Below are 26393 nucleotides of genomic sequence, written 5' to 3'. Positions count from 1 at the left end.
TGGAGGACCCGTGTGTGCCTGTGCCCACGTCCTTTCCAACACGGGAGGGATGCTAACAGTTCGGGAGCTGATAAAAGGCAGAGAGCCCTGGCTTAGAACAGGAGCTCCCAGTGCCAAGGGTAGGCGTGCTGCGGTGGCGACGCCTGGTGGTGGAGGGCAGCACTGCAGCCGTGCTCGAGGGACGCAGCAACTAAAGGGACAGACGCCAGCGTCGGTAAGAAGCTGAGTCTTCTACGCTCCTGTCTCGTGGACCTGCCAGGGTTTCAGCTCAGCCTATCTGTTCATTCAGTTCCATCACAGCTGTCAGTGAGAAGAGTCCGCCTCACGGAAACTCGCTCTACAGATGCGGACAACTGCATGTGCCAGGTAAGGGGCGTGCTGCAGGAAGCGGGCGCCTGCACGGCGCCTGCAGGTAAACATAGTGACGCAAAGTACAAACAAACTAGGTCTCCTCTGCTCGCCATCTTAAGACAAGGAATGTTTAAATTTTAGGCATTTATTGAAAACTTCATGCCATATAAACGAACTAGATTCTCCAGCTGGTACACTGTTTCCCAAAGCTGTCTGCTGGATGGAGAGGCGGCAGCCTGACCTCACTCTGCCACTGCCCACGAAGGACACGCTGGTACCTGGAAGGTGGTGGGCAGACTCACGAACAGATATTCGGGGTGATGTTGTCCTCTTCGTTTTTTATTCCCATCAGTCCCAGGCCGGGGAGCGATCCGTGGGTGCTGCAACAAATGGGTGAAGACAGGTTTTCACCCACAGGGTCGGAGGATGGCGCTGAACGCGCGGGCAGAGGAGGTAAGGTTTTCGGGTATGTGTGCGCTGTGGAGGGTGGCGGGGTGGAGGGGTGAAGGTGTGAAGGGGCGGATGGACAGCTTATGGAAAGCTGCCTGCTGAAAATGGTCCAGTGGGAATACTGTCTCATCCCAGAGGCCTAGAACAGCTCTGCCACTTAACTGACGTGAGGCACACGTCAGCCAAGGGTGAATGCTCAAGCTGAGTTCTGCTCCTGCAGCTGCAAGACTGTTCAGTAGTTAAACTGCTACCTCACGGGGCTTCTGTGAGAGCCACACACAATGGGAGCTAACACGGAGCGCTTACGCACGCCCGGGACTGTTCTAAACACCTTACATACATGCTCGCTCAATCCTCAAAACAGCTCCTGTACCTAACGTAGGTACCGATACAGGAACAATTATTCTGCCCACTTTTCAAATAAACAGGTTCATGGACATAACTGGTCCAAGTCATATAACTGCTAAGTGGTAGAACCAGGTAGGTAATGCAATCTGCCTTCAGAGTCCTTTTAAATTGCTGTTAAGTTTGCTCTTTTGTTCATTTTACTTAAAAATGCTTGTAGCACCTACCGTGTTCTAGGCACTGTTTGAAAAACTTCACAAAATGTTAACTCATTTGATAATTTACGCTGTAAAGGAGCTGGCACAGTGCTTAGGATTTAGGAGTCAGCTGACACACATCAGTTCCCTGTCCCCTTGCAGTGAGCACTCGTGGGGTGGGGCTGGGGCGGGGGGAAGCCCTTGAGTACCGCGGACAGCAGCAGGAGCATGCAGGTGCCCACGCCAGCGCCCCGCCTGTACTGGGGCCGAGCGCTCGCCTTCTGGGCCCAAGGCTGGAGCGTTGCATGCTGGGAGCAGTGCTGCAGTCAGGTCATCGGGGCTCAAACCCTAACTGTGCGCCTGCCATCTGTGTGACCTCAGGCAAGTAGCTTAACCTGAGTCCTTTTCTCTGTTAAACGGGATTCAACAGCCTCAACCAAAAATACATTTAGCATGGACCTGACAACAAGGGTTTGATAAATTATAGCAATCAGTATTTCAATGCTGATTTTAGCAGCCAGCAGAAATGGAAGGATTGGGAGCCCGGTCAGGCTCCTGCACGAGGAAGCCCGTTCTCTTTGCTCCCCCTGCCTGAGCGGCCCTTCCCTTTCCCCAGGGGCATCGCTGGCAGCACGGAGATGGCTGCGCAGACCAGGCCCAGGGAAGACGGTGGCTTCTGGTCTGGGGGAACACGTGCTCCTGCTCCCGGGGTGATGGACGTGGCTGTAGAAGCCAGAGGATGACCTTCCCTACCGCAGAGTCTGCTGTTTCAAGTTTTCTCCTGACTGGTCAACATGCCTCGGGACTCTGCCTCGGTCCGATCCTAAGCCTTTCCGCTGCCTACCCTCCTCCGAGCCCTCGCGCCCACCCCGGAAGGACGATGCTCCGGCCTGCTCGGCCGGTCGCCGCGCCACGGGAGCGTCAGCTGGTGCCGAGCCGCCCTCTGCCTCCTGACGCCGTGTCCGCGAGGCCAGGCCAGGGCGGGGCCGTGTGGTCACTCTCTGCCTGCTGCTAGCCTCCCCACAGCCTGTTAAAGGCACGTCAGTCTAAGATGGCTTCTCGGTGGAAACGCCCAACCTCACTCCTGTCCCTGGAGACAGCAGTTCCCTCATGCGGCCTGCACCCGCCTGTCCCACCAGTGCCTGAGGTGCCCTCACAGGGGACTTGACTTCTGGCCCGGCCTCAATGCCTGAGGCATTAACGCTGTCATTTGGGACATTAGGCCTGGGAATCCTAGGTGGTCAGAATTTGAAGAGCCTTTTTAGAAATAATTCAATCCAGTGATTTTCGAACTGCTCAAAAGAGCTGCGGCCCTCCTGGCCAGATCTGCCCACTCGCCCTGGGGCCGCCGGCCTCCCGCGCCAGCGCCAGCACTTCACGTCAGCTTTTCTTCCAAAGAAAGGGTTTTATAGTTAGAAGGGTCTGGAAATCACTGATTCACTCCAAATCCCCATTTTACCTATGGGAAACTGGCCACGGTGGGGAGGTGGCTTGGCCCCTTACTGGAGGAGACAGGTAGGGGGCAGAGTGGGGGCAGAGTGGGGACTGGGCCCACAGCCCCGCGCAGCACTCCTCGAGCTTTCGGCGAAACAGGCCCTTCTCTCCCAGAAGCCAACGGAGGTGGGAGGTGGCAAAGGGGAAGCGGGCAGGGGAGGCAGGACCGCCAGATACCTGCTGGGCAGGGGAGGCCCCGGTCACTCCCAGGCCTGAGCCTTGCCTCGGGACTTCTTGGCCATTTTTACTCGAGAGGGTCAGGCAGAGCTGCCTCTTGCTCCAGAGGCTGCAGGACCAAAGGGTCTGCCTTTCGACGGGGACGAGCTGTCTCCCAGCAGAAGCGCATCTACACGTGACATGGGAGCGCGACACCTGGCTCTCAGCATTGTGAGAACTGAGAGGGCTCACGGAAGTCCCCGTTTACGTGCTTGGACAGCAATAGAAGTCCTCTAAGAACAGCTCAAGCCCAGAGGCCAGACCACGAAGGGACAACCCTCAGTCCTCACCTCTTGGTCCCTGGCAGCAGGATGAGGCAGAGGGTGCCTGGGCACAGGCTGTAGTAGAGCTTCCCTATCTTCCGGCCCCAGTGCCAGGCTGCTATCTTCGGATGGTCCACCTTCAGGGCCTAGGATCAAAGCCGCGTGTTGACGTCCAGCCAGAGTACTTGCTGCTCACCTCTTGGGGGGGGGGGGCGCGGGGGGGCTGCGACACTGTCTCAGGCTCTAGAGCCATGGGATCCCAAAAAAGGCTCTGTATAAATCCTGAACCTGAAGCCAAAGCCCACTGTGGGCTCCTCTGCCCACCCCGGCACCCCCGGGCCTCTTCACTGTAGGACAGCGGCTTCCCCTTCCCGCAGAGGGGCCTTCCAGGGCCCCGAGCTGAGGGAGCCGTGTCACCATGAAAGCTCTAGTCCAGCCTCTGCCCTTCAGTAGCTTTGTGGCCTGGAGAAGTCACTCACCAGCTCTGGCCTCTGTTTCTCATCTGCTAAGTGGGAAATCAGAACAAACTTCTGCTGTTCACCTCCCTTTCCCCTTCTGCTGGTTTAGTCCCCTAATGGTATTTTTTAAAGTTTACAGTCTATTTCTTCCTTAGCCTCGTGTAAATAATACTATCTATGAAGTCACACGTTTAGTGCGGTTGTTGTATATTTTAATGGCTGTTAAACGAGTTCATAACTATAAAAGTTAAAAATAAAGTTCATCCATGACCACCAAAAATCATTGTGTCTATAACACACTTTGGGAAACCCGAGATCACCAAAGACACGCTCAGCTTCCCAGTCTCCTTCCTCAGCCCCAAAGTCCCTTGGAGAATCTACCTGGAGGACAAAAAGCAACCTGATCTGGCCGATAAGGAAGGGGTGAAAGCATGAAAGTTCTCAGAGATAAAAAGATGTGTCCAGGGCAGAAAAGAAGACTGAAGGCTGAAGTGTCACTTGAGCAGCACTCTCCTAACGTCCCTGAGCCTCAGAAGGCCACTCCCAGAGCCAGCAAACCAAGGCGGCCACCTTTCCCCTGAACCCCGGGATAGACTCCCGCACTCACCTGCAAGGCCTGCTGCTCCGAGGGCGGCGGCACCACGCGGAGCCCCGGGGCCCTTCTCGATTCGGGAGGGGTGCCCCGCAGCCACGTGTGGAGGTGCCTGGGGGTGAGGGCGTGCCTGCCTTTCAGCTTCCAGTCCTTGCCTTTGAGAATGCTGAGGGCCCTCTGGGCGCTGCTAAAGCTTTTGAATTCTGAAAGCAACAACACCCGCTTCTGTTATTAAGGGCCAGAAAATGCCAGTCACCAAGCTGGAGCACCAACTGGGAGCTGCTGGCCTGGCCGGCCCGGAGGGCTGCCTTGGTGACCGGTCTGGTCCCTTTCTCTGCCCTCATGTTATCATCATCCCCAATCCCTTCCCCAAGGCTATGCTCCCGGCACACACTTACTCAGGAAACAGTATTTCTTTTGTTTTCCACTTCTAAGATCTTTAGGTAAGATGACAGCTTCCAGGCCCAAGAAGAGGCTGGACTGCTGCAACAGATGTTCTTTGAAGGTTCTGCTCACTCCAGCCAGGTATATAGTGCCTCGGTTCTCAGAGTCTCGTTGCAGCTCATTCACGAGGGTGTCGCAGTCAAGGGTGAGCTCTGTCACTGGCCTCTGAACCTAACCAGGGAAAGATGGCGTTATCAACGTCCACGCGGAGGCTTTTACACATAAGCAGGTAATTGAATTCTGCGGCTTCCTCACCTGTACAGGGAGGCTAACGACAACTGCCTGAAGGACTGTGGTGGAGACTTAATAAGCAAAACACAACCGTGAGCATCTCTGGGTACACATGCTTCTCCCTCCCCTGCTCCCCCTCACCCCTGCAGCGAAGTCGGCTCCCTGCCTTCTACCCCCATGAAACTGCTTACTTGCATAAGAAACTTCAAATACTGCCATGTGGTCCCCTAAAAGCTGAAGGAAAGGCAACCACAAAAACCACCTCAAAGAGTCTGGGCTCCAAGCAGTGGCAGAGGACAAGGAAGACCCCCAGTAAGCCCAAGCCAATCCGGACGAAACGAAGCCGCCGCATCTAGGCACCCGGAGACGCAGGCTGTGCAGGGCGGCGCTGAGCCACCAGCGCTGCCTTCGCTTTCCCTGACCACCCTACCTTGATGCAGGTGTCCTCCACCACGGTGCCATCCAAGGACTCTATGGCCAGCTGGGCGGCTTCCAGGACTTCGTACTGCACACAGAAGTGTGGCTGCAGGAAATAAGATTTCCTTATGTCTGCTCCCCAGGTGCACTGCCAGAAAGGGCGGACGAGGGCCTGAGACCACAGTGGCCAAGCTGCCAGAACCGATGTCCTTGCTGTGCTGGGCTACACGGTGACGGCAGATCACCAACTTTAAGTGGCATCACCAAGGTTCAGAAAGTGGTTTCTCAGATGAATGACCTGTATTTGTCACTTAAAACCAAAGCCCCCTCTCCCCGAGTGGAATGGGGAACGCAATGACAAACTCTTTACTACGCAACTTGCTTTCCACACCATTGATTTCCACACAGGTTCCCATCTGTCCTGTAAGCCTAACTTCTGGCAGCTTCCCCCAGGCTTGGGGACGTTAAGTCCTCCCACTGGGTGGGCAGCCCTGTCACACTGACTGCTTTCCTGCTGTGTGTGGACAGGAGCCACAGCATCAGCACGGAGATGCTTCCACAGAAAAGCTTGGTGACACTGGATATGGCAATGATTTCCTAAAGGTGACACTAAAGGCAGAGGTAACACATACTAGACTTTTATCAAAATTAAAAACTGCAAAGGATACTATCAACAACGTGAAAAAGCAACCCAGAGAATGGGAGAAAATATCTGCAAATCACGTATCTAATGAAGGATTCGTACCTAAAAATATTGAGAACTCCGAAAAATCAACAACAAAAAAATCAACCCAGTTAAAAAATGGGTAAAAAAAAAGAGACAGTTCTCCAGAGATATAGAAATGGCCAATAAGCATATGAAACATCACCACTCAGTGGAGCCAGAGACACCATTTCACATCCACTAGGACGGCTATGATCAAAATCACGGAAGGTAAGCGTCTGTGAGGAGGTGGAGTAACTGGAACCCTTGGCACTGCAGGTGGACACGTGAAATGGTGCAGCTGCTGTGGAAAACAGTAGGGCGACTCCTCAAAAAATTAAACGCAGAATTATCATTTAACCCAGCAAACTTACTTTTGGGCATATACCCCAAAGAATTGAAAATAAGGACTCAAAATGGTAATTGTACATCCGTGTCCACGGCAGCATTATTCAGAATAGCCAAAAGACAGAAAACAATCCAAATGTTAGATAGATGACTGGATAAACAAAATGTAGTATATTCATAAATGGAATATTATTCAGCCTCGAAAAGTAATGAAATTCTGACACAAATGACAACACGGATGAACTCCAAAGAAATATATGCTAAGTAAAATAAGCCAGACATGAAAGAACAAATATTTAGGATTCCGCTTATATGATGTCCATAGAGGAGGCAGATCCACAGGGACAGAAAGGACAACGGCAGGTCCCAGGCCCGGGGGAGAGGGCTGGGAGTTACTTTTTGATGGGCACAAAGTTTCAGTTAAGAATGATAAATAGACTCTGGATAAAATGTACTTAATTACACTGAACTGTGCACTTAAAAACAGTTAAAAAGGTAAATTCTGTGTATGTTTAACAAAAATAAAAGAAAGAAAAGCAAAAGACTACAGGGAGAAGTGACATCCCTTGACATCCCTCCGTCCGTCTTCCCAGGGATAATCTTTTTATTTCTAAGTAAAGACATTAAGATTTGGGGAAAGCACATTTTAAATGTTTACAATGCTGTACTGAGATCGGTTTAGAAATCTAATTTTTGCTTCCCTTTAAGTTATTAAGATGTCACGTTAAGTAGTTACTAAACATAACAGCTTAGTGCACCAGGTTAATAGCCTAGGTCAAAATTCTAAAAGGACAAAAAACTTTACAGTGAAAAGTCTTCCCTTAAGCCCTGTCCCCAGCCTCCTTTCCTCTTCCTGGAGGCTCCCAGTGTTACCACATTCTGTTAGACCATTTTGATTTTGAGTTATTTCCCTGGTTTTCTGTTTCTATACCATGTTGTTTGTAACGTTATTGCTTCATATAATAGCTTTTGCCTTTATATGCTGACTTCCTGCAATGACCATGAAGATGGAAGCTTCCTGTTAAATTAGTCCTTTTAAACAGTATGAATTTTAACATAAGTAAGAGATCAATGAACAAAACGTACTCTGAGCGACTGGAGAGCTACGGACAACACCGGCCCCGCCACGGCTGCTCCCACACCTCCCCGCAGCTGGGAACCTACCTCAGAGATAAACCCTAGAGACTTCCCAAGACATGGACTTGAAAGGGCATTTTATCATTTCAGGCTGAGGTCACAAGCGGGAAGGCCACAGGCTACATTCATCCAGGAGACATATTTTTGGTCTGGCTTACATATTTAAGAAAACTGGAACCAACCTATGAAAATTGGCAGATTTCTTAATTCTCAAAACAAAAAAAATCAGATCTGGCAACACTGGGTACATATTCTCGTGGGTCAGCAACTCAACCGCTGCCATTAAGCGCGGCATGTCTCACGCTCCGGCTGGGGACAATCATGCTCCCATCCCCGGTATCTGCTATCTGAATAGCCCCGGGGGCCAAGGAGGGAGGTCAGAATCTGCGTTCCCGGGCTTGCTACCTGGTGGGTTTCCAGAACGAGGCTCATTGAGCGGACTGGGCCGAAGCTCTTGAACAGTCTCCGCAGAGCCCCGAGGTCACAGTGTTTGCTAAACGGCCCGGCATAGACTGTGGATATCTCCGTCCACTTGATCCTCATCTATGAGAAAAACAGCAGGATACAGCGATTTAAGTCAAATCTAACGAAATCATGAGTCAAGATCATGGGATAATTCCACTCCAAGGAACTTCCCCACGCAAACCCCCGCCAAACACACAGGCATTATTTCACTACAGGGTTACGCGGAACAGCAGAAACCTAGAAAGTGCGAATGCTGAAATAGACAGGTGTCTCGTACTACAGACAACTACAAAGCCGTTAAAAACAAGGGAAATAATTTACGTGATGACATGCAAAGATGTGCACGAAATGAAATGAATCAAGTTGCAAATGAAAATAGAAAGTTGCAAAACAGCATCCATAGTCTGAAGCCCATGTTTACAAAAAAAATATTTTCTAAAACGTTAATATACACATACAAAAAATCTAGAGGAACATACAGCTCACTTCACACAGTGTGTGCGACTCGGTGCAGGAGGCTGTGAGCCAGTAAGGTAAACAATCATCTAGCAGAACCCATTCAACTCACCCGTTTGTTCATCTCCTCCATGAGGGCAGGGGAAAGCATTTCAAAAGACAGCTGGACCACAGTGAAGGGGAACAGGGGGATCTCCACTCTGGCCTGCTCGAGCACCTGCAGAAGGGAGCACAGCCCGGTGAGGGGGGCCTGAGTAGCCTGTGGGGCTCCCGGAAGCGAGCCACAGGGATAGAAACCACGGTCGTCTCTTCACCCACGTGCGAAAGCAATGACAGGGCCGACTGCAAGGTCTGGAGGGAAGTGGCGGCACTGCACAGCCTCCTAGAGAAACCGCATCATCAGCAGAGAGAATAAAACCACACACGTCCCAAATCTTCAACACCACTAAAAAACAGACGACGACAGCCTTCGGATCTCCTCCGAGTAAAGGAGTGAGATTCCGGCAGAGCTCCCGGCATCCCATGCCGCCGCGAGCTGGTAAGGAGCCAGGAGGAACAGCTTAGGAGACTGGGAAAAGCCAGGGGGCAGGGCAGACTCGGATGAAGCCAACAAAAGCATCCCCAGAAAGGAAAAGCATAACACAACGCCAAAAGAATGGACACAGGTCAGGATCTGATGGCGCACTACACTTGACCCGGGGGAAGAGGCGTGGCAGCCTCAGAGCAGCGGGGCTCGGGGGAAGAACTGGCTGCCCGGACAAGAGGCCAGGGCCCTGGGGACACTGCAGTGAAGGGAATGAAGGGCCTTGCAGGAAGATAGATGAGGCCAGCGCCCACCACGCTCAAGGGCGCTGTAAACTCCCAGTTCTTCCCAGCACATCATTCTCGAAAGAAACAATACTAAAAAAAAACTGTGACATCAGCAAGATGGAGTCCAGGAAGCATCAGGTCCTCGCTGTCCCACGGACACTGAGTCCAGACAGACCGCAATGCCCTGGGGAGAACGCGGGACCAGTAGGAGGCTGCAGCGCCTGGACCTACATCGAGCCAGGAGACATCCCATCCAAAGGGGTGAGGAAATCTGCGGCGTGCTGCATGTCCACTCAGGCTCCTCCCACGACCCGGATGAAGTTCACGCTCTCATGCATCCCTTACCATGCAGCGACGACAGAGAAAATATAAAAAGACTGCCAAAATGACATAGGCAGCTGAAAACCAAGGCAGACATCTCCACGAACCAGAAACATAACAAAAATGCAACGTGGTGTGCAAGACCAAAGCCACAGGCCTGCTAAGCTCTAGAAGCAGACACTGCTGTGGCATAACGAGGACAAAAAGCGCTCCACACAAGACGTGAGACAAGCCAGGCTTGCTAAGGGCAGCCAGGGCTGCAGACGAAGAAAGGCTTGACGCTTGCACGTGTTACAAAGGGTTACATTCCCCTCTGCTCTGAATGCAACCTTCAAAGAGACAGCAGGTCACTCACCTCTTTATTTGAAAGGCACTTAATAGTCTGACAGTTTTTGGTAGAAGAAAGTTCGCTAGTATCTGCATCCCGGGTCAAGAAAAGGAGCTTCTGACCCACTGAGTCCAAGCATTCCAAAACACTGTGGAGCACAAGAGACCAAGGTAAGAACGGCAGTGTTCTCCAACCCAAGAGCTATTCCTCTGCACTTGCACTAAGAGCCACTAGCGACATGTGGCTAGGAAATGAAAATTAATGATAATTAAATAAAATTAAAACTTAGTTCCTCAATTGCACTAGCCGCCCGTCCTGTACGACATGCAGACCTAACTGAACAGCTGAGACGTGGGACAGTTCCACCACTGTAGACGTCGCTCTGGATAATGCTGCCCCTCGTTAGGGAGAGGGCAGATGAACAAGAAATACACTCGAAGCTCTCTATCAGAGATTGGGCCGGAGTCTAAGGATCTGGCATGTACGATGGTGTAGAGACAAACCTCTCTGAGCCTGTTTTCTCAAGGCTGTAGATGACTTCTATGGTCTTTTGTCTTCTACAAAATACGCACTGGTCTATCATCTCCCCTAATGTTACTCAATTCAATGTATTTTAATGCCTTACTTTAAAATAAATAAATAAATAAATAAATGATTTAAAGGCCAGTTACTAGATTCAGAAAATCAGAAAAATAAAGAGATACTATTTAGGGTGGAAGGTGGTAGGTATATTTTCCCCTCCACGGTTTTTGTGATGGAAGAATGTTACTGATATACTACTGGTTTTTTAGTAGACTCAAAAGAGGAAAAACAAAATCTCAGGTTTTGCTGTTAAATAAGAAACACACTCCATTTGTCTTGGCCCTTGTTTGGAACTGAAAAATGTTACCTTTTATTTGGCTGCTGAGCTACCTCTGTTGCATTGCTTGGCTCCTGGTCTGCTCCTTGCAGTTCCTGTTGACTAGCTAGAGCTTCGAGATTTAGTTCTGCAATCTTGGAGGAAAATAAAGTGGTAAAAGCATGTGAGGTTGAAAAAAACCAAAAAACAAAAAACCTAAACAAACTCCAAGAAAAATCCACTCAAGTGGTGTTCTCTGCTTCTCTGGACAGTGGCTTTGCCATTGTCATAGGCCCAGGGGAGCTTCGAGAGTTACGAGATGGTTTCTGGCGACTCAGCCAAGGATGTCGATCTGCTGCCAGCTGCCGATGTCGCTCATGAGCATGGGAAAACGCGAGGCGGGGCAAGTGAAAATGCGTGGCAACTCTGGTTCCTCATTCCTTCCAAAGCCAGTCACTTAAAATTTACTCTTCTGTAAACATGCAACTTTTAGAAATGGTAAAAGAATGGCTTTTACAGCAACATCAAAAAAGACCTTTTACTGGTTTCATACAAAACCACAATGTCCAGTCTAGCTTCTTCCATGCAGTGAGAGACTACTTGGGAGCTGTGACAGAGAGTGGGGCACAAACTTTTTATTTAGAATCGTTTTAGATTTACAGAAGAATTACAAAGACAGTACAGAGTGTCCATAAACCCTCTTCCCATTTTCAACTATTATTAATATCTTAGATTAGCATGGTGCATTTGACACAATTAACGAACCACAATCAATGTGTTATTAACGAAAAGTCTATGTTAATTCAGATTGCCTTAGGTTCTACCCAAGTGAGATGCAAGTGCCACGGGAGATTGCGAGGCAGCACACTAGAACGCAGAGTGCGCTTCGAGAACCCCTGGCAGTTCCAGAGACCCTTTCCGAAGTACACAGGCCCTCGCTTCTCTGCCTACAACTATACAACAGACTGTAAAGGCAGACATGAAAGTCACTGGTCTATTAAGCTAGACAAAGAGATTTACGAAATATGTAAAACAATACTTTTCCCATTAATTTTTTTGAAAATGCTTTTTTCTCATAAAAATTCCTTTTTTGTGTTAACGTAATTTTTTATATTTTTAACAAATATTAAAATTATCTTCCCTCATATTTAATTTCTAATATGGTTAAATGCTGACGGATATGATCCACATAAACCATTTGTGGGTAAATGGGTCCTGCGACCAAAATGGTTTTACAACCTCTGATGTGGTTTAGAGCAGGGGCTGGCGAGGTTTAGTCATCTCGTCGAGTCCGGCCCCATGCCTGTTTTTGGTAAACAGTGTGTTACTGGTCACGGCTGCACCCATGCACTGACGTGCTGCTATGGCTGCTTATGCACCACCAACAGTACGTCGAGTAGTCGTGACAGAGGCAGTATGGCCTGGAAAGCCTGACATATTTACTATCTGACCTTTATGGAAAAGGCTGCTAACCTCTCACTCAGAGCAAAGACAGCCTTTGGGATGTGACAGACCTGGGTTTGGATCTTGATTCCACCTTGGACAAGTTGTGGGGCCCCAGACAAGTTACCTAACCTTCCAGAACCCCAGAACACTCACACATGAAACTGAGAGGACAGTTAATTCACAGAGCTGCTGTAAGGAGATCATGTATATAAAGCATTTTAGAACACTGCACTTAGTAAGATCTTGGTGAATGCTGGCTATCATTATTTACATGCCCAACAAAATATTTCAGAATGTCTTTCTACCACCACAACACGAAACACTACTCTGGCTGTTTATGATTCCACACGAACTACACTTTCTTTCATGATGGACTCATGATAACATTCGTAGTGGGACAGTCAGAATGCATTATGACAAGGTCTATCAGAAACTACATCCTCTTCAATGTCTCGCTCATGTGCTATTCTAATCAATACCCACTGTACTGCTGTTGAAGCAATGGTCTGCTCCTCACCCCAAAAGAGCAAAATTCTATGTAGCTTTTATAATTATCACAATCATTAGCATCACCTACAATGATCAACACATGATGGTGCTTAATATATTCAAGGCACTGTGCTGAGAGCTTTATACGAAGTATCGATCTCATCTACCCTCACCAACATCCCAGAGAGTATCCCCATTTTACAGATGTAGAAACTGAAGTTGTTCGGAGAAACTGCCCTCGGTCCTAGAGACATAGTAGTCTATATTTAAAAACAGGCTTCAGACACTAAGATGTTGTAAGCACATTATGCTAGTGATAGAGGACTTAATTCTGAATACATGCTCAGCTTGAATGAGACTCTCATTTTTATAAAGAAAGGTAACAACAGGAATGGCGGGCTGTGACTATCTGTTCTAGTCCCATAATTTTAAGAATAGCAAACACGCAGATCAAAGGCACTAACCTTCTTTGGGCCGTATTTAAGAAAATACCGAGCCAATTCAAGGGTTGTTCTGGCGTCTTCTTTAGCATCATGACCAAGCTTATCTGGATTTTGTATATCCTTCCTGGAAAGTCGAGATGAAATTGACATACCTGTATTTCTAAATGATACTTTCAATAATCTCAAATATTCTGGTTACATGTAAGATTTAGCATTCTGATCAGATCCGCATCGCAACGCTACAGATTCCTTTATTCCTAAGCGCCAGGATCTAGAGAGGTACTGCGGACGTAGAGTGATCAGGAATGACTGTCTACAGTAAGCACACCATCTGGACAAGAGGCTACCCAATGAAAAGCCCCTAACCCACTCCCCATCCCCTTGTCTCATTTCTCAGATGTAAACACTATTTAAAATTTCCTTCCAGAAATTTTCTATTTGTATACAAGTGTCTATATGCACTTAAATACTTTTTTTTTTTTAAATCTTACTTCAAATGTGTATGTTTATGTCTAGAGATACGTGTAAATCTAGTCTACACCATATCGTTGTCTAAGAATACACAGCCTCTCCAGTTTATTCTCAGGAGTATCTTAGAGAGCTTTCCTCGTCAGCACACACAGGTCCTTCACATTCTTTTGAACTAAAACAAAATATTCAGTAATTCAGATAACCGTAATTTATTTAACCAACCCTACAGAATATTTTTTGGGCTATTTTCAACTGCGTGTTCATATAATGAACATGTTTGTATACAATAGGATATATTCAATACAGGAATATTATGTTTTGAAATTCTGGTTAACTTTCACGTCACTTCCTGGGCAGACCTATCCATCAACCCTCAGCTGTGACTGTAAACCCCTTCCTGTATTGTCGTAATTTTTTCATTTCTGCATCATACTTTTCTCCAGAGTTACAATCCCAAGATTCATAAGAATTAAAAAATAATGTTTACAAACTAAAACGGAGAACAGAGACCCTGAATTTTTCAATATGAATTAAATAAGAAACTATATGCTAACTTATGTGCAATCTGTCAGGATAACATAATATGCAAACAAACCTACCCCAAAATAGCTTTGGCTAAGAACTTTAGCTTAAATCTTCTGCCCTGCTCTCTGACATAAAGCAATGATGTATCAATAACATATGGATGTATCATCTGAGGAGGAAAGAGAACAGAATGAGTAGCATCCTATGCTGAAGGAGAAAACAAGTAGGCTGGAGACAGACGAGCCCAAGGCTTTAGCCTGGTGACAAATGAAACAGGCATATGTACTAGGAAAACGAAGTCCTGAGTCAGATACCCACTTTCAGTGCCTTGAGATCCACGTCCAAGGAGTGTCCCACCAACACAGCGCTGGGAGGAAGCAGCGCTTTCAACTGTCTCTGGACGTCTTTGAGTTTCGTTGCCACCGGGTCAAGAATCTTCTTTGTGATTCCTGAGAAGCTTTTAAAAAAAAGAGAGAAATGGACAAGCCAGGATATTAACAAGTTTTCTTCCCTGGAAAATCATTTCGAAAAGAATATTTTAAAAAAAATTAATATATTCTCAGTGTAAAAAGGTTGAAAATATAAATAAGCAAAGAGTAAATTAAAAATTACCCATGATCCCATCACCCAAAGATAATTTTTTATTTTAGGAAATATCCTTTCATAATTTTGTTAATATGTATTCATGTATATATTTAATTTTTATAAAAATGTAATCATAATACATATGCTTTTTACAACACAATTTTGTCATTGTTCATATCATGAACAAATTTTCACTTCAATACATGTATTAGGACTCCATGATATGGCTATAACACACTTTAACCAATCTCAACTTTTCAGACATTTACATTCCATAATTCTGCAATGCTCTGACAAACACGCTCACACATACGTCTTTGCCACACACGACCATTTCCTAAGAGCTCTAATTATTCTGCCAGGACAACCTCTCTGCCTGTCAATATGAATCTACAGGTATAACTTCAGTGGGCAGAAACACTGTTTCTGGCTCTTCCTTGCTTAAGCACTGCAGGGTGTGCATTCTGAAATTGCATGCTGATTTCTGGAAAGACAGACTAACATTTTGAGCTTCAAATTTTTGTTACGGAAAAACTTAGTTTTGTTTTGGTTTTTGAGGTCAAAGCAGAGTAACCCCTAAGGTCATTTGATGGCGAAATGATGACGTGTAGATTTGTCAGATAAGGTCTCATCAGAGTAAAGCTCCAGCTGTTTGGCAGTTGCCAGATAATGATTACAACTGGGAGAGTCTATAACAAGGAAAACAATATTCTGCTAACTTAGGGTCACAGGAAGATCAGAGAACAAGAAGGGTAAGACGCTGTGCACTGTAGTATTACAGCTTATAGTTGTGGTACCCAGCCTTTTCTCTGATAACATGTGAGCAGACATAATAAATAACACACAACTAACTAAACAGAAGCCCAGGCTGTTCCCATGAAGTCTCATCCCACCCTTGTCTGACAGCACTACGAAGAGCTAAAGGCGAGGTGACAGGTACCTGGTGAGGTAGTCCACAATCTTGTTGTCAGGCTTAACGAGCTCATCCATGACACAGCCGCCTCCTTCGGCAACCAGTGAGATACGCGTCAGCTCTCTCCCCTTGGATGTGAGGCACTGAAAGACCAGGGCGTGGTCAGGGGCTGAAGTGTGGGACTGTAACATAGTCTGTACCCATCTACCCTCACCTGCTGGGGGTCCCTGTGACCATGGCACAGCCTTTTGCTGACCAGAAAATCCAGTTTCAATGAAATTAAAGCTAGGCAGGCTGCTGAACATTACACTTAAGGTAACCACCGAAGCCCAGTTTCTCTGGGAAGGATGAGCTTAAGGACGATGAATGGGAACAGGTGCGTCAATCACGACTATACATTTACTGAGTGCACTATACCCCAGCGCTGTGCTCAGCACCACTAACAGGCGGCCCTCATCAGCAGGCTCTCTTGCCATCTAATGTGGTAGCAGCCATTTTACAAGTGCCACCTCGTGATAACCCTGAGGCAGCCTCTATGATCCTCCCCACTTCATAGAGGGAAAAGCTGAGGCCGAGGGAGGCTAGGAATTTGTCCAAGATGACACCACCACCAACAGGCCAGGAAAGGACATACACCGCGATGTAACAGACCAGAACTTGGCTACTCTGTTCAGAACTGAGAAACCGTTACCCAGGTGCTAAGTGAGAGGGGGCGCCCTGGATTTGAAAGGAAATTACTAATCAGACAGAGGACAACACAGCAGGGGCTTAGGCAGGGGAATCCCACTTCTGATCTTAAATTACAAAACTAAGCCAAGCTCATGGTCACTGAGACAAAGTTGTCAAGGCAACGACATAACATCTGTTCAAAAGAGAAGTAGTAAACTTGTAGTAATACAGAAGGTTTCACTAAACATAGCAACTACTTAGAACGCATGTGACGTTTATTCTTCATCCTGCAGCACAGATCCAAGTTTTCTAAAATGGAGTAAGAGGGTCTGCCTACAGTTATCTAAACTGAACACGGGAACTGAACACACTGGTTCGCTGGTGGGTGAGACTCGAGACGTCATCTGCTAGACCCTGGTCTGCAATACACCAGGTGAAAAAGCAAAAGCAGCACTTACCATTTCACAGTCAAGTCCAAAGAGAGGACTGTTGTCTGTTACAGCACCATTACATTTAGTAGGCACAAAGTTTTCACAGTCAGGAAAACCTAGGAGGAAAAAGAATAAACATTTGCCTTCAGAACTAGAGATGGTAAACATCATTCTTAGAGTCACCCAGGGGAAACTGAAATAACATGTTTGCTGGGCCCCTTTTCTACGTTAGACACTGGAAATATACAGATTGAATGCGAGATCGTCTGTCCTCAAGTTTTCCTCCGTCCACGCACTGTTATGTTCTAGGGAAACGATGTAGGCTGCTGTTATAGGAAAGACGAGGGTCTGGATTTCCTGATGGTGACCACGCAACACTTTTTTCTCCTATGAGAAGAAAGACTTTAAATTGTGACTAAATCCAAAGTCACTGGACCTTTTCCATGGAGGCACTAAGGGAGGGTGAGTAAACAATGTAAATGCCTGCATGTGGCATTTTTCTTTCATAAACAAAGCAAATGAAAGTGGGAATGAGGTTCCACCATAATAGAAACCTAAAAGGGTTTCACTGTAAGCAAAAAGCTTTAGTAATATTCACCTTGAAGACTCCTGCATCCAGCTCTACCCTGGAAATTTCCCTGAACTGTTCAGAAACGTGCCTTCATTTCCTGAAATCACAGCCTGAAAATTCCCTACAGAGGCTCAGCTATAGGCTTAGAGTACCCCCTCCAACATGTACACTAAATTGATAACCAGGCATATTTAGCTCAGAGGCCCAAAAGCGTTTGAATCACTGAAGATGGAGACCTCAGATAGAGGCTGAAACAGAAAAGGTGACGCCTAGATCTTGTCTGACTAGAAAGAAAGGAGAGTATGAAAAGCTTTGACCAGTTTCCATGTCACAAGACCCTGAAATTTTCCACTGGTTATAATGAAAATAATCAAAATATGATCTAAATCAGAAAGAAAGAGGCATCCCCAAATCTGGGAGACAATATACTTGCTGCCCTCCCTATCTACATTATCACTAGCAAAGAATTCCTCTGTACAGTGCGATGTGCCAGGCACCACGCTAAACACCGTTTGTACATTAACTCACTCCATCCTCACAGCACTCCTATGATACACGGACTGTTAGCTCCACTCTACAGGTGGCCTTTCACTTAAATAAATCTAGATTAAGACAATTTGTTTCCAGAAAAAAGAATTCTAATAACTCAATAATTAAAAAAAACAAAGCTCAATTAAAAAATGGACAAAGGATTTGAAAACATATATAAATGGCCAACAAAAGCAAATGAAAAGATGCTCAACATCATCAGCCATCTGAGAAATGCAAATCAAAATGAGATACTTCACATCCACTACGATGAGTACCATCAAAAAGAGAGAATAACAAGTGTTGACAAGAACATACAGAAACTGGAACCCTCATCCATCGCTGGAGGGAATGCGAAATGGTGCGGCTGCTTTGGAAAATAGTCTGGTGACTCCTCAAAAGATTAAACAGAGAGTTATCCTATGACCCAGCAATTCCACCCTAGGTGTATACCCAATGAAACGAAAACACAGCAAAAGTGGAAACGACCCAAATGTCCATCCACTGAGGAATAGGTAGTGATGTATCCATATACATGAAACATAACTCGAATGAAAATAAATGAAGTACTGACAGCAGATACGACATGGATGAACATTGAGAATTTTATGCTAAATGAAAGTAACCAGTTACAAAAGACCACATGATGTACGATTCCACTACTATGAACTCTCCACAACAGGTAAACTAGGGCTAAGGGTGCTGGGGGGAAATAACAGTATGGGATCTCTTTTTGGATGATGTAAGTATCCCAGGATCGATTGTGGTGATGGTTGTAAAACTCTGTAAACGTACTAAAAACTATTGAATTGTATACTATAAATGGATGAATTGTATGGTAGGTTAATTATACCTCAATAGAGCTGCTTTAAGGTCACATTCGTGAACTACCTAAAATCATCACTTTACTAAATCCTGGTACACATCCTACACTACAGGGAACACTGCACTTAAATGATATCTTCATAAATAGAAGATGGTAAAAGTTACTTGAAAAGCAGCCAAAAAAATGAACTTTCAAAAGCAATATTTTTAAATAAACTGCTAGGTATTCTAATATTGTTACCAACATCAGAATACATCTAAACCAACCTTGTAATGGAAAGTGAAATGTTTTCATTTCCTCCTTTGTGAGAAGGCATCTGGTCAAGCCCACTTTCTTAGAGCCGTACTTCTGAATGATGGGGTCGTTCTGAAGGTTGATGCTGACTTTTGAACCAGCAGAAGGTAAAGAACCTGCAACAAGGACGACTGAATGTACGTTAGAATCTGTTTAAGAGACCTCAGAGGACGTGTCTCTTAAACACTGTGTAGGGTAAGCACGGTGAAGAGCAACAGATGTGTTAAGATTCAACGCCAACTTTTAAGGAGCTTGCATTCCAATACATTTACAGGAACACAAAGAGAAAATAAGTTCCAAACAGATTATAGTAACAACAGTTCAGACGGTTGGTATGTCACACCTGTCCGTTAGTGCCTCCACTCCTAACAGCCCATTCTAGTTAAATCTACTCCATCCCTGGCCACTTGCTAAAGCTCCAACATGCTCTTTAAGCAGGAGTGGTCACCGATTAGATTAAGAGTAGGGACCTGGCTTAGGGGAGACCCATCTAAAAACTGACCAGTGACTTGATATTCTGTGTCAACACATGTTCAAAAGCGACAATGGTATTTAGCTAAGATGATCAGATTGCTTGCTTCCAGAATTGAACCAGGAAATATAGAGAATTGACCACTTAGAATAGAAAAGAGAAGAAGCCATGAAAGAGACAGGGAACAGCTCTTCATTAGAAGCACTCAGATTCCCAATGGCTCTCTGGTCCACATGCGTCCTTCGAATAATACCCCTCTCACTTAAGGTGGCCGGCATGAGGTTCTGGTCCTCACAATCAAAAACCCAAGTGTCATGAGTAGAATGAGGGCATTTCTGGCAAGACAGAAATGTACAAAGCAAATGTGGTGTGACAGTGATCAGACCGGCAGGGAGGGAAAAAGGTCTGTGTGGGAGAGCAGCATACGTAACCATGATGGGAAGAGAGGATGAAAGTAGATTGTAGACCACTACGAAGGCCAGGGTCAAGAGTTCAGACTTCAGCCCATCATTCGATACATAATAGGAAGCAAAAGAAGCTTCCTGAGAAGGGAAGTGACCAAACAGTATTTCAAGAACGATTGACCTCAAAGATGTGTAGAAAATGGAACAGAGAGAAATGAGGAAAGGTCTGGATTAAGACAGTAGAAAGGATGAAGGAAAAAGTATATACGAAAGAAACGTTCCATGAGAAAAACTGGTAGAGCACAGCAACAATGATCAATTCAGTCCACAAAGCACTCGCCAAGTACTTACATGCCTGACACTGTCCTAGCCACTAGCAGTTCCCCAGTAAACAAATCAACAAAATTCTCCACGCGACTTTAATTCTAGTTGGGAAGATGGACAAGAAACAAAGATATAATACATCAGTTAAGGGGAAGGACTAAGGAGAACAGTAAAGGAAGGAGAGGAGAGGGGAGGGCTGGGGCAGGAAAGGGATGACTTTCACATGTTTACGATCACAGTAGCTCGCTCTTGTAAAGTGACATCTGAAAAGAGATTCGCAGGAGGAAAGGGAATGAGCCATGCAGACTGGGCATCGGGGGCTAAAAGAAAAGTAATTCTAAAACTTGAGACTGGTGTCCTGGAGCAAAATGGCACCAAGAGAAAAGGAGATTAGAAGACGGGCACCCGTTACTTAGGGATAAGGAAAATGCTTTCAGTTAAGTTATGACCGAGGGGACCATGGAACACCCAAGTACAACATCCAGCAAGCAGCTGGAAATGTAGGCCTGGAGTTTGGGACACCGGACCTAAAGATACAGGCATTATCCTAGAAGAGTGATGGGTAAACTTGGGAAGAACAGATGAATTTGAAATAGATGAATATTCCAAAGGAAGATCAGAGGGCTGTGGACCACACCTCGGGGACTCTGATATTTAGGATGGGAAAACAAAGTGAAATCTTTAAGAGGACAGAGACGTGGCCATAATCCTCTGGCTCCTCCAGGCCTTCAGGATAAAACCTGAAGTCCTGAGCGTGGCATCTCCAGCCTGCAGGATGTAGCTTTAACCTACCTGTCAAGCCTCGTTTCTCAACACTACCCTCCTTCCTTATTCCATCCTTGCCCTCCTCCAATCACGCCCAACAACCTATATTCCTCAGGCATATATTTCTTTTTCGTTTTATCTTTTCTTTTACAACTCAATGTTTTCACATGAGTTTTGAATCTCATAATGACTCCTCTGTGATTTACTCAAAGATGTTTAAAATACAGTGCAGGTCAAATCAAACACTGCTGCAGGTCAGACAGGGCATCCATTGGAAGGAGAGGAAAATAAAGCAAGGGTAGGGAATCAGATGTCTTTGAGACAGAGGATAATAGGAAGCACAATCCGGGAGCGGATGGGAAGGAAACACTGGTTAGTCCTTACTGCTTTTCCATGTCCCTGGAGTGCAACTAGTCAATTATTTATTTCTGAGCACAGAAAAAGCATCACTGAACAATACTTACCTTACTATGCGTAATGAACTCAGATAAGTTCTACTCTATTCCATCACTCACCATCTTCCCTCCCCCAGAACAGAAGGTTAGCTATACTGTTTAGCTATAATTCGCTAATGGGACGCAACCCACAATTTGAAAAACACTGCTATTACGGACATTTTCTTTTAGCTGGCCAACATCTAAATCTCCTGCTATTACTCCCCACTGTGGATAGTAATAGTGGGTGTCCTTTATGTCAGTCAAAGGCAAGATCTTCCTTCCCATCTGCATACTTGTAGGTACGAAGACCCTGCGACAGTTTAAAAATTATTCACAGTAATTCGTGAGAGTCCAATGTTAGCGATATCCAGGGGAAGCCTTAGCTCCCTAACTTAACAAGGTGGCTTCTGAGGCTTGAATCCTAGCTACAGTTTCTGCTGTCTAGTCTTCCTGGGTACTTATCTAGTTTTTCCTCTAAAAAAATTGTTTTTTTGTTTAAAATAGTTAGAATTGAGTTTTGTTGCTTGCAAGAATAAAATGGCCTGACAAACCTACTTACAAGCCTATCTGTATCTTTTAGAATGAGCGAATCATCACACCAGAGTCGCAGCCATACCTTCGACTGTCTTGGACAGATCCCCAGTTGTTCGTTTCTTTTGCAGCCCAACGATATCAGCTAGAAAATCAGATGATGGGGAAGGCAGGCGGAATTTCTGAAAATACATAACAGATTGTTACAAAAATGCTCAAAAGCAGTTAACATACTGTCTGGACTTACACTGTCAGCTCAGTGCTAGAGAAGGTCTGGACCTTAATCATTTGTATTGTAAAAATGAGAACTGCTTTCGTCAATGTATGAAATACTAGGAAAGTGAAGCCACATTTATCCCACTCCAGAAATTTTCTTTGCTTCTCTTATTACACATTGTTAAGAAAAACAAACATTATCGAAATGTCCATCACAGAGAAGGAAGTCCCTTGTATTTTTCACAGCACTTCCACATCTGTTATTTCAGTGGACGGCACGCCAGGTGACACAGCAAACTGTTGAGGGCTCCAGCCTCAGGCTCACTTAGGCTTCAGTTGCAGCTCTACCACTTATTAGCTGTAACTTGGACAAGTCATTCAGTTTCCTTATGTATAAAATGGGAATAAAAAATCATCTATCTGTTACACAACTACTGTGAGAATTAAAGGCGATGTACGCAGCATGATTAACGTAGGGCCGAGCGCATAGGCAGAGGTCAGTAAATGAAAGCAGAAAGGAAAATGGAGACCCAAGGAGATTAAATTAGGCCTCACCAACTCAAATACCCTTAAGGGTAAATGCATGAAACAGTCCATTCTCCCATAGCTCCTCCATTCCCTATTAGACTGTGATGTTGTCAAGAAAGGCCAAAAATCAGATTCCATGTAAATTTTACAATTTTTGAAAACACCATAGCCCATAGAAAATCGGATGATATCAACCTGGGAGCTACAGACTGCAATCTGGGAATAAGTGTTTTGCCTAAAATCCCAAAGAAAATCAGAGATCAGCCCAATCTGAAGACGAGAGCTCTGCATCATAGTCCTTTCGGTTCCACAGCCCCATCCCCTTTTCCATCAGCTGCCAGGGAGCCCGGTTTGGGGCCCTGCACTGGTCTCTGGGACGGAGGGCTGGACGCAGGCCCCAATCCAAGGCGTCCTTAAACTTACGTGTCTGAATGCCTTTCGGAGAAACCCAAACTCCAAATAGAACCTGTAAAAGTGGAGCTGACTCATCCCCTGCAGTACAAAAACCACCACGTTGTTCAGGTTGTTTTGGTGGAAAAGCTGGCACCAGCTGTTGAAACATCAAACCAACAGCTTAAGTCAGTTACAGGCATACAGAAGGGAAGTGTGGGGAAAAGCAGGAGGCAACACCTCATAGTTTATCATCACTCACCAACTGGAAATGGAAAACAGCTATCACTGCACAGAATACAAGTAAAGATCTCTTAAGATAATTATTGATTATATTCGAATCAAGTAGACTCTCATGTGAAATGCAATGTATTCAAATCCAAAATCCTGTTAACATTTGTTTGAAATCTGACATTAGGATTTGTTTGAGAGGAAGGAGGCTCTCAGGCTAGTGAAGGCACACCCACCCTCAGGACTCCGCCTGCCAGGCGGTTCCTTCCCCCTCCCTCAGCAGATAATCATGACCTGCTGCGAGGCAGTTTGAGGCAGTTTGAGATTAATGACAGGCCTACGGCAATGTTTGTTAATGTGGATGATGGCTTTTGAAGTGTCTGACCAACCTCCCCCAGTCAGATGTGTGCATCTGAAAATCTCCCTCTTGGTACATATGTGAAAGCAGTTTTCATGAGACATTTAATAATGGCGTTAAGGATATCAGAACAGTAAAATTCTCTTTGCCTTTTTTGGTAAAGGAAGAAAAAAGACTGAGATTCTTAACATATATCATGTTATTTCAATTGGGTCTCTGCTGGGGTTACAAACCAGAATACCTATAGCGGTGAGACAGACACTGTAAATAAGGGAAGCAGGCCAGGTGGGACACTGAAGTTGCATGTCCCAATAGGGAGGGAGGCCACTGTTCAGCCTTGACAAATGTTGCCACGTGAGGATAACAGGGACAGTTGCCAAACCTCAGGTTTTTGAAGTAGTCAAAAATCTGGATTTTTATAAAGGAATTCCCAAATAAAAGTGTTGGCAACTACCATAAAAATTTTTTTACGACATTCTGTGTGGTAAACAGATGTCAGTTAAGGCAGATACGGCCCTCTAGACACCAGTACGAAAGCTCAGGTCTCACCCACCAGTTAAGTTCATGTCATACCTGGGTTTAGGAACGCTGGACTTGCCCAGAACTGCATACTTCAGCAATTCGCATAGCTGGGCATGGGTTACTTCACAGTTTTCAGCAAATAAAATGGTAGATAAGCGTGCTTTCTGTAAAGATATCAGGGCATAACAAATTATTGAGAACGGCAACAAAGCAAGGCCAATGATTAAAATATTCTAGTTTGATTATTTTAGCAGATATCCAAACATAAGGAAATGATAAAACCTATGATGTGGCATTATTAATAGAACATTTAATAAACACTGATATAGAACCTTAATTATGGATACTTGATTATGGGCTAATAAGGATAGTAGGATGAGTAAAACAATGATTCATGCCCTGAAAGAGTGGGGTAAAAGGGCAGAAACAGGTAATTCCCATAGCACGTGGGTAAGTGCTATACAAAGGTACAGGAGCCAAGAGGCTAACTGCCTTGAGGATCAGAGTGTGGGGGGAGCTTCACCGAAGGAAAATACTGAGGCTGAGTCAGCCAGGTAGGAGGCTTCAATTCCAGGGGTTCGGCTGGAGCCAAGGCTGCACGGTGCAGGCAGGAGATAAACGAGAGGAGAGACAAGTGGGAGCCAGATCTCAGAAGAGCGAGTGGTCTAAGCGGAGGGGTTAGGTTTTGTTACGGGCAACAGCGAGTTCGCTGGAGGTCTGACCTTCCTTAAAACAGCTTTGCACTTCTGTCCAGTCATTCAAGTAATTCGTGTTTATTAAGAGAGTCAGGTCATAGAGAAAGGTAAAACAGATAAAAGACACACAATAAATAAAAAGAAAAGCCACCTAAACTTGTAGGGGGAGCAGCAGGGTGTGCCGGCGAGGCGCCAAGCCCTGGAGTCACGTGGCCTGAGTTCTAACACCAAGCTCTACCATCTGGGACAAACGCCTGAACCTCTGGCTCTAAGACTCAGTTTCTTCATCTATACAGTGATTTTAACTCCAGCTCATGAGATTGGGAATGGGCGCCGCATTTGCAAGTGCAAAGGACTGAGCCTGATGCATCACAAGTGCTTAGTAAACATCGGATAGTATTATTGCTATTTTTTTCTCCATGACTTTTAAAAAACTAATGCCATTTACAGTTCTGAGCACTATACACCCCATTATATCATTGAATTCTTACAAGTCTTAAGTGTGTACTACCATTATCCATATTTTGCAGATAAGTGGCAGAACCAAGCCTGAAATGCGGGTTCCAAAGTCCAGATTCTTCATCTCTACACTGTCCTGTCCCCAAGGAATCAGAGTACTCATTCTATTTAGTAACCAACTCCCTCACTAAAAACAAATCTAAGTATTTTTCCATAACAGTTAAATAGAGCATCAATTTTAATAATAGTCCATTCTCTAAATTTACCTAAAAACTTCTAATTTATCTGAAAAAATTCCCTACCGATGGCATGTTTTTTTTAAAAAAAATTACAATATTAGTCATAATTGTACACCAGTCGATTTTTAGAATCAATCCGTTAAAATGAGCATGCATATTTTATATTTTAACAAATACTGCTAACTCTTGAACCCAATTTATATCTACTAACCAAAAATGGAGACTGATAATTGATAAGGTGCAGCAGTGTGAGTGATCACGGTTGCCGAGAATGGGCAGGCAGAACCTATGGGTGAAGAGGGCATCCTACAGGGGAGACAGCCAGGATTGCGGGCGGGCACCCAGTGCACACATACAGGAGGCCCAGGGTGAGATGGCATCCAGCAGCGGGGAAGTGAAGAGCAGTGAGGCCTACCATCAGATGCCAGAAACTGTTTAGGGTGAGGAGGTCACCAAGGCGGACGGACAACAGTGGTATCACAGGATTCAGAGCCTGAACAGGGTGAGGGTGTTGGTGTGAGAGGATGGGGTAGCAGTCTGGTACAAGGTGCAGGGTGAGAGACCCAGTCGGATGAGCAGGGTGTTGGGGGGCGGGGGACAGCTTCAGCAATGGGGGACAAATTTACTGAAGACAATGAGAGTCAGGTTTCTGTCAGAGATAAAAATTATAAAGATGAAAAGGGAGAAAACTAGAACTCTGTGGAATTGGACTGGAAGTAGAGATACTGATACTGAGAGGGAAAAAAAAGTAAGGCCCATCTGATAAG

General features: G+C 45.6%; 1 protein-coding gene across 1 annotated transcript; it reads right to left on the bottom strand.

Annotated features, from left to right (window-relative positions):
* Positions 1 to 480: 480 nt before the first annotated feature.
* REXO5 (RNA exonuclease 5) lies at positions 481 to 25511 on the bottom strand. The gene is made up of 19 exons (XM_011380956.2): positions 25440 to 25511; positions 24285 to 24466; positions 23156 to 23282; positions 22074 to 22170; positions 19028 to 19171; positions 16864 to 16952; positions 15764 to 15879; positions 14557 to 14695; positions 14313 to 14407; positions 13264 to 13366; positions 10916 to 11019; positions 10054 to 10174; positions 8680 to 8784; positions 8052 to 8189; positions 5472 to 5564; positions 4765 to 4981; positions 4382 to 4569; positions 3344 to 3462; positions 481 to 731 (listed from the first exon to the last, which is right to left on the bottom strand). Exons 1-19 carry the CDS (start codon positions 25509 to 25511, stop codon positions 650 to 652), a joined length of 2331 nt encoding a protein of 776 aa, XP_011379258.1. The 3' UTR covers positions 481 to 649.
* Between the last annotated feature and the right edge of the window lie 882 nt (positions 25512 to 26393).

This window comes from Pteropus vampyrus, unplaced genomic scaffold (assembly GCF_000151845.1).
Source record: "Pteropus vampyrus isolate Shadow unplaced genomic scaffold, Pvam_2.0 Scaffold417, whole genome shotgun sequence".
Taxonomy (NCBI): domain Eukaryota; kingdom Metazoa; phylum Chordata; class Mammalia; order Chiroptera; family Pteropodidae; genus Pteropus; species Pteropus vampyrus.
Note: the sequence above shows the minus strand (reverse complement) of the source record. Positions and strands in the feature narration are given on the sequence as shown.